Source organism: Echinops telfairi, unplaced genomic scaffold, assembly GCF_000313985.2.
Source record: "Echinops telfairi isolate 266 unplaced genomic scaffold, ASM31398v2 ScPeMD7_2;HRSCAF=8, whole genome shotgun sequence".
NCBI lineage: Eukaryota > Metazoa > Chordata > Mammalia > Afrosoricida > Tenrecidae > Echinops > Echinops telfairi.
Window position 1 is genome coordinate 69,426,009 of NW_022103898.1, and position 14,662 is coordinate 69,440,670.

At 40.2% G+C, this 14,662-nt stretch overlaps 1 protein-coding gene and 1 pseudogene across 1 annotated transcript in view; both read right to left on the bottom strand.

Moving 5' to 3' along the window:
* The window catches only part of LOC105978410, an 11,337-nt pseudogene extending 11,060 nt beyond the window's left edge, over window positions 1–277 (bottom strand).
* Window positions 278–13,574: 13,297 nt separating this feature from the next.
* Window positions 13,575–14,662, bottom strand: part of RXYLT1 (ribitol xylosyltransferase 1) — a 26,034-nt gene continuing 24,946 nt past the window's right edge. Inside the window, exon 6 of the mRNA XM_004700483.3 lies at window positions 13,575–14,318. Within this exon, the coding sequence (XP_004700540.1) occupies window positions 13,901–14,318 (418 nt within the window). The 3' untranslated portion in view covers window positions 13,575–13,900. The remainder of the gene's footprint in view (window positions 14,319–14,662) is intronic.

The following is a 14,662-nucleotide window of genomic DNA, read 5'->3' on the forward strand; positions in this document are numbered from 1 at the left end:
TGGGAAGGAGGGTGGGGGACGGAAGGGAAAAAAATGAGAATCTGATACCAAGGACTCAAGTAGAAAGAAAATATTTTGAAAATGATGGCAACAAATCTACAAATTAATTTGACAAATGTTTATTTTCTAAACATTTACTTTCTATTTGAGCCCTTGGTATCGAGGGCTCATCTTTTTTTCCCACCCTACTCCCTCCCACCCTTGTGACCCTTGATAAATTATAAATTATTATTATTATTTTCATATCTTACCGGGACCGCTGGCTCCCTTACCCCATAGTTTCTGTTGTTCATCCTCTTGGGGGAGGGGGGAGTAGTTAAGTGTGGATCATTGTAATCTGTTCCCCCTTCCTCCCTTCCTCTCCCCACCTTCCCCATACCCTCCTGACATTGCTACTCCCATTTCTGTACTTGAGAGGTTTATCTGACCTGGATTCAGTGTGTCGTAGCTCTTGTTTGTAACAGTGTACATGCTCCAGTTTAGCTCACAGTGAAAGGCAGGAGTGGGGTCATGATAGAGGGTCGTGAGGAAGCCTCAAGGAACCAGAGGAATATTGTATGTTTCATTGGTGCTATGCTGTGCCCTTCCTTGTGACCCTTCTGTGAGGGGATATCCTATTGTCTATAGATGGGGTTTGGGTCTCTTCTCCAACCCCTACCTCATTCTCAACAATATGATTGTTTGCTTTTTTGTTTTGGGTCCTCTGATGCCTGTTACCTGATCCCGTCGACACCTCATGATCACACAGGCTGGTGTGCATCGTTCATGTGGGCTTGCTACTTCTCTGCTAGATGGCTGCTTGTTTATCTTCAAACCTTTAAGACCCCAGACACAATATCTTTTGATAGATGGGCACCATCACATTTGCTTATGCACCTATGTTGTCTTCAGCAATCATGCTGAGAGAGTGAACATCACAGAATGCCAGGTTGTTAGAACAAAGTGTTCTTGTGTTGAGTGAGGGCGTGAGCAAAGACCCAAAGTCCATCCACTTCCTCAATGTATTGCCATATAAATATATGTATGTGATAGGCGGGATTGTTGTGCCAATCTGGCCAATAAACACACGTGGGATTAATAACATTGACATTTAATTGAAGGGCAAAGAGATAAATAGCTGGGCGAGCCTCATCTTTCTGTCTCTTGCTCTCTGATGATTGGACCAGTGTGTGGCTGCCTTAGCTAGTTCTCTGCCTCAACTTGAGAGCTACACTCCCTGTGGGACACTCAACAGTGTCCTGTGGATTGTGTCCTGTGGACACAGTCAGTGGACTGTGTCACTGTAGTTTGAGGTTCCTTTGAGACCTGCTTTGCCACACTGCTGGTGTATACTGTATGTATGTGTGAGTGTGGGAAAGGTTTTACAGACCCTACATTTTTAAAAAACAAAAAAGATAAATGGGACAAGAATCAATGAATCCTGTCTTATTCTAGAAATTAATAAAAACCATCCAAGGAAATATGAATCAGCTGAGAAATAAAAGCTCCAATCATCCCATTAAGAGATGTTTTTCCAATAAGATTTTATCTTTTTTATTTAATAACTATTTAATGAAATGTATGGTATATTGTTTGATCAATTATATAATACTAATATAATAGTGCAAGACAGACTTTTCTACCTGTGTTAGACAGGGTTCTCTAGAGAGACAAAACCAGATTGCTAATAATTTTATATATATATTTATACAGATAGATAGATAGATAACATAAGAAATAAACAGTTAAATTATAAAGCAGTACCAATGGCTCAGTGCAACTCACTCCCGTGAGACAGTTATGAGACACTGGCAGTCCTTCATGTCTTGAGGGCTGCCAGGTAGTCCTCTGTAGAGCAATTCAGGCTATCCAGGCACAGGCAGCAAACAGCAAGGCAGGTCACCAATAGTCAGCCAGATGACAGGGTCTGACAGTCCCCAGCTCAAGTGATGTAGTATCTGATTAGAACTTTTTTTCTCTCTTTGATATTATGTGAAATGTTCTTCCTTAAAATGGTTAATTTTAAGTGCTTTCTAATTGGCCAGATACTGCACAAATGGCCATCTCATTTAATCATCACGATACAGAGAGGATGCCCTAGCGCCAAAAGCAGGTCTGTGCAATTTAGGTTTTCCAGCTAGGGGATGGTCAGTGAGGAGTCAATTCCAGAGAGGCTGACTCCAGTGTTTGCCTTCTGGGTGGCATTGCTTCCAGAGTCCTGATCCATGTCACCAATTTTGCAGCACAGTAATGGCTTCCTCTTCCAAGTTCCTGCTTATGTTACCTATTTGCCTTACAACAACCATGTTGTTGTAAGGTGCTGTTGATCTGGTTCTGAATTAAAGCCAGAATTCTGCACAACAGAAGGAAACATTGCCCATTCCTGCACTATCCTCACAATTATTGCTACATTTGGGGCCGTTGTGGTGGCCACTACAGCGATCCATCTCCTGGAGGGCCTTCCTCCTTCTCCCTGACCTATTGTACCAAGCTTGAGTTCCTTTCCCATGGACTGGCCTCTTCTGATAACATGTCCAAAATATTTGGGACAAGTCTCACCATCCTTGCTTTTTAGGACCTTCAGGAGGTACTTTGTCCAAGACAGATTGGATTGTTTTTCTGACAGTAAATGGTACTTTTCAATATTCTTTGCCAGCACCATAATGCATTAACTCTTCTTTGGTCTTATATTTTTATTGTCTACCTTTCACATACTTATGAGGCGATTGAAAATACCATAGGTTGGGACAGGCCACTACGGACAGACACGTAGTGGACAACAATTGGGTTAGTCTGGGTACTTTAGAGAAACAAATCCACAGAAACTCATATGTATAAGAGAGAGTTTTATATAAAGGGTAAGTGCACATCAAGAAAACATTCCAACCCAGCGCTGCCCAAGCCCACAAGTCCAACATTAACACATATGTCCGCCACCAATCCACAAAGTCCTCCTCCACCTCACAAAACACATGCAATGACACCGACTGCAGGAGGAAAGCTGAGTCAGTGAATATATAAGCATCTCAGCACTTGCAGGGGTCTCCACATGGCTGCTCCCACACACAGGGCTCCATCGGGGTAGGTCCATGTAACTTCTCCTCAGGGTTGTCTTGCAGGAAGTGAGCCTTGCCAGCTGAAGCAGGGAACTGGCTAAGGCAGCTGCATCCTGGTCCAACCATCGGAAAGCAAGAGACCCTAGAACTAGAAAGGTGAGGTTCACTGAGACCTTCACTCTGCCCTTCAATTAACCTCACATGTGTTTATCAGCCAGGTTGGCACAATAAACTACCTCAACAATTTAATTAGGACTACACATCTTCTTGAATTTTCAGAGGCTCTCTGTAAAATGAGAATGTTGACTTTGAAAACCTAAAGTCCTTTTCAGCTCCAATTGGTTCTATGCTAACCCGGTATTTTATCTAATGACACTTTAATGACCAAACTGATAGGAACATCTCATTTGAAAAATAGATGTCTACCATTATTCAGAGGTACTGAATTCAGAGGTACATTATTCAGAGGAAAAGAGTAAATAGCCAACTGACAACAACACTTGAAAATATTTTATTGAGTGGATTTCCACATCACTGAGATTTAGAAGAAGGAAAACAAATCTACTGGCGTATCACCTATCTATCTGTACATACATACATCATATTTTTTATCTTTACATATAAAATATAGTTTGCTCAATTTAGGTTACAAACTAGAAACACAGAAGCAGGTCTTTATTGTGTTAAGCAAGGGAATGTGGAGGACTTTCAGGATGCACATACAAACTTTATCCACAGGACGGAGCTGTGAAACTGCAAATAGCATCACAGTATTTTTGCTTTTCGCTTTCTGTGCTTCACAATTGATGCGCTAATGGATGGCTGCTGGCTTTTCTGGCTTTGGCCAAGATAGGTCTTTGGAGTAGGTAATATAGGTGTCCCAGTGGCATTAGCACCCCTGAGCAGAGCACCCTGTTGCCACTACCCACCTGTGGTTTTCTCTCATGTGTGTTTCCTTATAGCCTAAGCACTGAATACTATTATACATTCAATCACCATCAAGATGACAGCCTTGAAGTTCTTTTCTTTCTCCCTAGATGAACCGGTTAGAATCCAGATGTGGTCATTGTTTAATGAAAAATTGGCTCATGGGATTAATGCTTGATTAAAAAATCAGAAACCAAGAATGTTTTCCTAACAAGTTCTAGAACCTCGATAATTAAAAAATTTTCTGAATGTGAAGACAATTATCATTATTAATATTGTATTATATGTAATACTTTGATATATATGTTGAGTTCACTTAGTTACTTCCATTTGCTAAATCCTATAAAAACCATCCAGGCCTGTGGGGATCCAATTACATTTTCATATATGGCATGTCCTGTATAAATGGGTCCTATCTCTTACTTACATTATGTTACCCACACAATTCAGAGAAGAGGAAAAGCAAATGGTCAATAAACATATGTAAACATGTTTATCCTTTCTGCTAATCAGGAAAATGTGAACTAAAATAAAATGAAGATACTGTTTGAGAGTCAAATTAGAGAACATTTTAAAATAAATTGGAGTTTGTAGGAAAATGGGCACCTTCATGGACTATTGGAGGAAATTAAATTAGCAGATTCACATTGGAGAGCAAATAAGCACATATGATTTTAGGGTAAATAGGAAAGTATTGCTTCTAATGTTCATAAATGCACTGGTTTCTTTCAAAGAAAATGAATTTCAATATCTCTCTACAATAAGTAGGTGACTGCAGACAAGCTTTTTGAATAATACACCTCTCTTTGTCTTGCTGTTGATGTTGTTAGGTGCAGTTGAATCAGTGTTAGTTCATCGAGACCGTGTAAAACAGAACAAAACACTGCCTGGTCTTGAACCATCCCCACAATTGTTGTTATGCTTGAGCCCATTGTTGCAGCCACTGTGTCAATCTGTCTTGCTGAGGGTTTTTTTCCTTCTTCTTGACCTTCTCCGTTACCAAGCATGATGCTCTTTTCCAGAGACTGATCTCTCCTGATGGAGCTCCTGGAGCATCGCTATTAGCAAGGTCCCCCGTTGAAAATTACTGTGGGACAAAGACTGGGATTTCTACTCTTGTGATAAGTTACAGTCTTGGAAACGCATAGGAAGGGGCAGCTCTACTCTGTCCTTTCTGGCCACCACGAGTCCATATCAATGGCAGTGTGTTTGCTTTGGAGCTTTGGTCTCTCCTGATAACGTCCAAAATGTATAAGATAAAGTTTTGCCATCTTCTCTTCTACAGAGCATTTTGGCTATAATTCTTCCCAGACAGATCTGTTGCTTTTCCTCTGTCAGTCCATGGTCTTGTTCTTCACCAACATTCTTCTCCAACACCATAGTTCAATTGCACGGATTCTTCTTCTTATTCATGACCCAAAGTTCACATGCGTGGAAGGCAATTGAAAATACTACAGCTTGGGTCAGACTTGTGGAAGTACCTTAAAAAAAAGGTACCTTTGGTGACATTAGCTTGACATTGTGGTCAAGCTAATATCAAATTTGTAACTAAACTCAAGTAGATCTCTTCCCAAATCATGAAACTATGCAATAGGTTTATGAGAATGAGGTTCCATATAAAACAACAAAAGGTTATTTACCTATTCATTCCACACAATGGTTTTTAGATGGATTAAGCATTTTAAGGAAAGTCAACATCTCAAAGTTAAGCCAAGAAAGGGAAGACTGTCAACCTCAACAAATAAAGAAACTGTGACTGGTGCCTAGAAACTGGTGGAAGTAGAATTACCATCGATGCTTGAGCTGGGATCTCACATGGTTTGGCATTTCCAATTTTAAGCAAACATTTTGGTCTCCACAAGCTCTTGGCTTGATAGGTGCCCAAAGCATTGTGCGAAGATCAACTAGTTCAAAGAGCAATATTTCCATCAATCTTTTAAGCAATATCAAGCTAACAAAGATGATTTTATGGAATGAATTGTAACTGGGGATAGATCTTGGGTTTACCAAAATGATCCAGAGAACAAGCACCTGTGAAAATGGCGACTGTGCAGGAAATCTGCTGGTCCAGTGAAATTCATGGCTGAGAGGTCAGCTTAGAGGGAGGTTAGAGAGAGTGGGTTTTGGTGATTCTGAAAAGGTAATCTTGGTTTCTCAAAAGACAGGATGATCACAGGGGTTTATTAGGGAAGACTTTTTATTTTAAATTTAATCATTTTATTGGGGGCTCATACAAGTCTTATCACAATCCATACATCCATCCATTGTGTCAAGCACATTTGTACTTTTGTTGCCCTCATCATTCTCAAAACATTTTCTTTCTACTTGAGCCCTTGGTATCAGATCCTCATTTCCCCCCACCTCCCCGCCCTCCCTCCCTCATGAAACCCTTGATAATTTATAATTATTATTTTGTCATGTCTTACACTGTCTGACATCTCCCTTCACCCACTTTTCTGTTGTCCATCCCCCAGGGAGGGGGTTATATGTAGGTCCTTGTAATCGGTTCCCCCTTTCTACCCCTTTCCCTCCACCCTGGGAAGAAGTCTTAAGAGAATGGAAAATGTCATACGTTGGTGATAAAAAGACCAACACATTTGCACTATGGATTTTGTTTCCTTTCACAACAATGCATCCGCTCATTCTCCAAAGGCAGCAAGGGCGGTCCTGAGGATCTCACTGGGAAACTGCCCTCCATCCATCCTACAGCCCTTCTCTTGCCCCACAGACTTCTTTTTGTTCATGAAGCTCAAACACATTTAAAAGGAGCATGATTTGAGTCCCTGAAGATGCCAAAAATGCTATTTTGACCTGGCATAAATCTGAGAGGACATAATTCTTTTTTTGGGGGGTGGGGTAAAGTGGGGGTGGTGGGTATTAGAGCAATAAAAGCACTATTTTCAGAAGCATATAGATTCACCACCTCTAGATGTGTCAAGAATAACCTCACATTTTGATATTTTTATTTAATATGATTCATTTAATTTTATGATTAATATATTTTGTTTCTGTGATTTTTCAGTAATACCATTTTATTTTGTAATGTTAATGATGCATATACTCAGCATTCCACAACTCACCCCCACTTAAACTGAAAACCTGGCTGCCATTAGACTTCGTATCCTAGTATGTTATTAACCCAGCGCTCTATTGGAAACTCTTGCATATGTGCATAAAAGATAAATTTAAAAATATTCTTAACATCATATCATTTAAAAAAATAAATCATTTTATGGGGGGCTCTTAAAGTTCTTATAACAATCCATACATCAATTGTATCAAGGACATTTGCACACGTTGCCATTATCCTTTTCAAAACATTTTCTTTTTACTTGAGCCAGTGGTATCAGCTCCTCTTTTTTCACTCCCTCCACTACCCTCATGAACCCTTGATAAATGATAAAATTATTATTTTCTTATCTTACACCATCCACTGTCTCATTTCAGCCACATTTCTGTTGTTCGTCCTCGGTGGGGTGTGTGTGTGTTATACATCGATCATGTGATTGGTTCTCCCTCTCTCCCCACCTTCCCCCTAACCTCATGGTATCGCTACTTCCAAGACTCTTCCTGTGGGCCTTATTTGTCCTGGGTTCCATGTGTTGATAGCTCTTCTCTGAACCTGTGTACATGCTCCGGTCTAGCCAGATTTGTAAGGTAGAAGTGGGCTAGTAACATATCTTATGATACGAAAATTAGAAACCTTATAGATGTGCAACAACGGAGTGAGGAGATGTAAGGTGTCAACATGGCTGCATTCCTTCCTGGAATGTCTAAAGGACAATTTATTTCCTTACCTCTTTCTCCTCCTAAAGATTGCCTACATTCCTTGGCACATAGCCTCATTACCTTCATCTTCAAAACCAGCTATGTAGGGCTGAGTCTCCCACTGCTCTTTAGTCCTCCCTCTTTCATTTCCAAGGACCTTTGTGTTTACATTTAGTCCACCTAGATAATCTAGCATAATCTCCCTACTTTAAGGTAATCTGATTAGCGACCTTAATTTCATGTGCAATCCTAATTCCTCTTTGCCATGAAAGATGTTCTAGGATTCATATAGACATCCTTGGGGAACCATTATGTTGCCTGCCCCAAAAAATAATTAATGAAAACTCAGATATGTTCAATAAACCAAGACAATTATCATTAAACATTCCAGCCATTGTTCCATAATTTTGGAGAATTTATATTAGGAATCATTGATACCTTATTAAATTTTATATTTCAAAAGTTTTATTTGAATCTCAAATTATTTTATAGCTTTAATACTACATATCATAGCTAAGGTTTCCTACATGATACTTCATAATTTCCTAAATTGTAAGTAATTACAGTAATGGCATTTCTGCAGTGGGGATTTACAAAAAGATTTCAATCAAAACGGAAATTTGAATAGCACTAAAATAGCAAGATTTCATCAATTATTGTTATGGAAAAGCAAAAGCACTATTAACATGCTCCAAAGATATAGTTGCATGAGCCATTCTTTAGTACAAAGGAATCCAAAGGGAGGAAGGATGAGCGCATTCATTGGGAGGAGAGGATGTTGGAAAAATAGGTTAGTCAGATGCTGAAGGGTCTTGGGATTTAAAATTTTTTGTAGGCAACAAAATGCCACTGATAAAAGCATTAAGGTTGTCATAGATAGGATTTATGTTGTCAGAGTATGTGTGTGTGTGTATTGTTTATTATTGTCTTTTGATAGCATTTTCCTTCAAAAAGTTTGTTAATCCACATAGACTAGAAAAAAAAATTCATGGATACTAAAATGTGTATAAGAGCTTTATATAAAAGAACAATTGTATATTGAGAAAACATCCCAGCCCAGTCCAGATCAAGCCCATAATTCTAATATTAACCCATATGCCCAATACTAACCCATAAGTTCCTCTTAAGACCCCCTGCAGCCATGCAAAAATACCAAATGCAAGAAGAAAACAGGCCAGTGTGTTTCGTCTTATAGATCCAGTGGTGGTAGAAGGATCACAGTGCTGGCGTGGGTCTCCACATGGCTCCTCCAGCTCCAGGGCTCTGGAGCCATCAGCATAGCTCCATGTGGCTTGTCAACAGGAATGTCTCGCAGGGAGATGAAGCAGAGAGAGTGTGTGTCCCATCTTCAGCGAGTTATTTATCTCCGCAGCACCTCCAAATGAGGTCATCAAGCTGCAACCTGATTGACAGGCTAAACTCCACCCTTTCACTCTTAATAGTCTCAAGTTGGCACCAGATTATGTACCTACCACAGAGCTTGAAATTTTAGATGAACTTTTAACATTTTTTAGAAAGTGAGACAGTTAATGATGAATTTCTGCCACTGAAACCAGCACACTCTCGTTGACAGCTGGAGTATCAGGAAGATGATGAGAGTGTTCTCAGTCATCCTCCTGAGATGAGAAAAACTGCCTCTTTTGGAAGATGATGGGAATGGAGTAGAGAAACCTTACCCTTGGAAAAGGTGGATGGGAGTAAAAGGGAAATAACTTGGTGGTTAATTGGTGGGTTAATAATAACTTGGAATTTAAGGTTTCCAGGAGCCCTGGTGATGTGGTGGTTCTGCATTGAGGTGCTAACCACAAGGTGAGCAGTTCAAAATCCCCAGGGGCTCCTTACAAGAAAAACAAGACTTTCTACTTCTGGAAAGGGCTACAGTCTCAGAAACCCACGGGAACAGTTCTACCCTGCCCTGTAGTCACTGTGAGTCAGAGTTCGATGACTGTGAGAATGAGCTAATCATATAAATTATTCTAGCATGGCTATGGATATAATTCCCTAATCAAAATGATTTACTATTAAGATTTGATAAGAAACAGGTGTATGTGGTTGTGTGTGTGTTTATGTGTGCATACAAGGGGATCCCCCCCAAAACCCAGAAAAATGCTCCTCTGGGCAGAGCTTTCATTGTATGCATTTTTCCTGGCAGGCAAGCATCAAGCAACTCATTGAGATAGTGTTGTGATTTTTCCTGCTCGGGAAAAATGCTGCAAAATCTGTCGTGATGTTGAACATAGCTTACAAGGACAGCACTATGGGAAAACCTCAAGTGTATGAATGGTTTTGTTTCAAAAAAGGTGAAATGTTGATTGATGACAAACCTCGTTCTGGATGTCCATCAACTTCCCAAACGGATGAAAATGTTGACTCGCAGTGCATTTGAAGTTCATTCCACCAGGTCACACGGTTAATCAAGCTTTCTATTTAGAGGTTCTGAAAAGGTTGCATAACAATGTGTGACAAAAAGGGCCTGATTTGTGGCAGAAAGGGACTGATTTTGCTTCCACGACAAAGCTCCTGCTAACACAACTATCTCAGTGTGCCAGTTTTTGGCAAAAAACAGCATGGTTCTCTTGCCCCATGCACCTTACTCACCTGACCTCACTCATTGCAACTTTGTTTCTGCGAATGGAGAGGGACATGAAAGGACAGCTATTTGATAAAGTAGAAGAGGTGAAGAACGAAGAACATGCTGTCAGCCAGCCAAACAGATGAGTCTGAAAAATGTTTTCAAGAATGAAATCACAGATTTGACAAATTTATTAAGTGTAATGGAGAGTACTTTGAAGGTGATAAGGTTGTTTAGTAAAAAAAAATGTTAATACATAGTTTTGGAAAAAAAATTCAGGTTTTTTTAGTATCCCTGGTATGTGTGCATTTATAGAGGGAAGATAATGAATACGGTTTCAGTCATAGTTAAAGATACATGAAAGAAATATGAAGTTAATGAACCATTTTAGAATCCATGACACACATAAGGCATTACATGCATCACACAACTGTGGCAAATGGGACTCTGTTTCTTATAAACTGGTATGACCTACCCACTTTCTCTACTAGAGCTGCAAAAAGTATTATTGAAAAGGTTTTATGTGCAACAGTAAGTACCACATAATCCAAAAGATGGTCTAGTCTTGCGGGGAAAGTAAAGTACAGAAACCTTTTTAACCTAGTCAAAGAAGCACTGTTACAACAGAATTTGTTCAAGGTCAAGGCCAAATGAGGGCCTACAAGGTGAAGCTTATAGACTGCTTTGTTTAGTCAGCTTGTAGAACCAAGGAGGGGAGGAATGAAGGATAAGGAAAGGTTACCTATAAGAAGGAAAAGGAATTACTAACTTCATGCGAACAGGAGCTGGAAGCGCATCAGGAATCATCAGGGCAGTTCTGGGAAGACAGTCTTGGCTTTCACAACAAGCTCGTCCTTTGTGTCTTGGCTTCTCCTAGCCCCAGTGCTAGGTCATAGCTCCTATTCCATTGTTCCCTTTCAGTGTCTGCTCCTGCAGCTGACTACCAGGTTCCTATTCTTTCTTTTAATTCAAAATTGCCTAGAACCAGCTGTTTTCCTCAGATAGCATTACAATTTTTTAACAATATCAGAAGTCACCAAACACAATAGTTATACAACTAATACCACTGTGTTGAATGGAAATCTAGGTTGCTTTGTAAACTTCTGCTCAAAAACAAATGATGACCTGAGGTGGAGGGAAAAGGGAGTCATATGGCATAAAATAGTTACTTAAAGGCAGTGTGTCTTCAGCAGGGGCTTGTGGTAGTTACATAATTTCATGTCTAGAGTAAAGGGGTGTTTAGCCTGTCAATTGGATCACAACCTGATGACACTTCTTTGTGGGTGTGCCTTTCTTATAAGGATTCTGGGAACTTCCTTTCTTCTGGGAGGTAGGACACACTCTCTCTGCTTCATCTTCCTGATGAGGAGCTACACTCAGCTGGAGGAGCATCACACCAGCGCTGAGATGCTGCCACTGCCACTGGATCCACAAGACTTTTCCACTGGCCTATGATCTTCCTGAATTCTGCATCATTGCATGTGCTGTGTGAGTCTGAAAAGGAACTTACAGACTAGTATCAGACATATGGGCTAATATCAGATCTATGGACTTGATCTGGACTGGGCTGGGTTGTTTTCTAAATATGCAATTGCTCTATGATGTAAAGCTCTCTCTCACACACAAGTGTCTCTGGATTTGTTTCTCTAGTCAACCCAGATTAACACAGGACTGTAGGTGGGGTAGTGTCTCATAGAATGGAATAGGGTTATGGTAGGCATCCTGTCTCTCCAATAAGACAACATAGGTATATCCAGGCTACCAGACCTTCATGGGGAGCTCTAAATCTTGAGAAAATGTTGGGGAATTTATACTTGCTGAATGCCTAAGGCCATTCAGATAATGAAGAAACAAAAAACTTCTGAGATAAAGGCTACCATCACATTAATTCTCTAGTATCATGGGAATTTATCCCAGGTCCAGCAATTAATTGAGCCTAATGTCCTGGACATTATTTTAGGATCCCAAGAACCTGAAGATAAGTGGCCACTCACTAAGGCCTCAATCAAAGCCACTTCTCTCCAAAGGTATTAGACAGCATTTGCTTGAAGCATTCTCATGAAGAGGTAGCTAAGTTCTTTTTTTAATCTGTTACTTTTATTTTTGTTTAGACAAGAATTGCAGACCTTCTTCTTCAATTCCTATTTTATATGGATTATGGTAAAATTCTACATCCAGGCACTACACTCAACTTGATTAACACTGAGTAATATAAAAGTCTGTGAGATTTGTTCGCATAAATTCCCAACCTGGCAAGTTATATAAGTAAGGATTTGTTAAATTAGCCAAATTTAACCCTGTAGTTAGTATAATAAGAAAACAATGGGTTAGAAGAGATATTACTATTGGAGTTTATAACATATATTAGATATTTAATATATTATTCCATATTTACAAGCACTTTAATATATTATTCCATATTTACAAGCAATCTAATTTTCATACAATTATCTCCACTTTACACTGAGAGGAGTTGAGGCAGTGGAACATTATGGTGGCTTGATTGGAGTGAGTCATCGGGTAGGTGCAGAGGAAAGGTTTTTTTTTTTAAATCATTTTATTAGGGGCTCACACAACTCTTATCACAATCCATACGTACATCAATTGTGTAAAGCACATTTGTACATTCATTGCCCTCATCATTCTCAAAACATTTCTTCTCCACTTAAGGCCCCGGCATTAGGTCCTCAATTTTTCCCCTCCCTCCCCGCTCCCCCCTCCCTCATGAGCCCTTGATAATTTATAAATTATTATTTTGTCATATCTTGCCCTGTCCGACATCTCCTGTCACCCATTTTTCTGTTGTCTGTCCCCCAGGGAGGAGGTCACATATAGTTCCTTGTAATTGGTTCCCTCTTTCAACCCATTCTCCCTCTACCCTCCCAGTATCACCACTCACACCACTGGTCCTGTAGGGCTCATCTGCCCTGGATTCCTATCTGTACAGTTCCTATCTGTACCAGTGTACATCCTCTGGTCTAGCCAGATTTGCAAGGTAGAATTCATATCATGATAGTGGGAGCGGGGAGGAAACATTTAGGAACTAGAGAAAAGTTGTATTTTTCATCGTTGCTACATCGCCCCGACTGGCTCGTCTCCTCCCCGAGACCCCTCTGCAAGAGGGTCTCCAGTGGCCTGCTAATGGGCTTTGGGTCTCCACTCCGCACTCCCCCAATCATTCACTATGGTAAGATTTTTTTGTTCTGATGATGCCTTATACCTGATCCCTTCGACACCTCGTGATCATGCCCTAGCAGGTCTCCCACCCCCACCTCACCACCAATTTGGGTCACTTGTTGTTCCCTTGTCCCTGGGTTTTGACCCAGGTCTTTCCCTCGAGTGAGTGTACATGGATGAGAAGAGCTGCTAACTGCTGAGTCATTCCACTTCTGGGAAATTAGTTTGAGGAACATTTCAAGTACATTTTCACCTTGTACACAGGAAGTAAGGCAGAGCTTACTTCACACTGCATACATAATCTACGATTGACTGGAGTACCTTCTAAAAGACACACACACACACACACACACACACACACACACACACACCTAGTATTAAAAATGGTTCTAAAAAATCAGTTCAAAAAGGTAATTAAGAGTTAACCTTTACTAGTCCCTAAAAATGTATCTTCTATAAGATTTGTAAACTTCATTTTCAGTTCTGTTTTAAAGTGTTGATACCACTGAAGTAACATTTTTCTTCTTTGAATCTTGTCTTGTAAAACCATAATCTTCTCTCTTTCTAAAACTGCAGGAAGCTCTCTCCAGTTCTTAATGAAGATAAAGGGAGCACCCATGGACTTGAGCAACTGCAGAGGGGCCTGATGGGAGAATGATGTATTTCCACAGTTGCCAGGGGTCATCACATCCTCTACCACAGGAACGGAGCCATAGGAGCAAGCCTCATAGATCCTGTAACACTCTGTGTTCACTCCTACAGGACACAAGGTGAGGTCACTCTGCAGCAAAGCATCCTGGTAATTCTTAAGGCTTTCATTTGTCTCCTGAGGCTGCCACCTAGAAAATCAGAAACATCACTTTTGTTTTCACTTGACCAAGTGTAATCTTTTGTGAAAGAAAAGATTTTCTCTTTCAATGTCCACTAGAGGAAATGATAAACACATTATAGAAATGATATGCCAAATAAAGAACTAAGATCTTGCTGACCTAGGTCTCTTGAGAATATTTAAGAATCTAGTGGAGGGAGGGTGGGGTGGAAAGGGGGAACCGATTACAAGGATCTACATGTGACCTCCTTCCTGGGGGACGGACAACAGAAAAGTGGGTGAAGGGAGACATCAGACAGTGTAAGATATAAGAAAATAATAATTTATATATTATCAAGAGTTCATGAGGGAGGG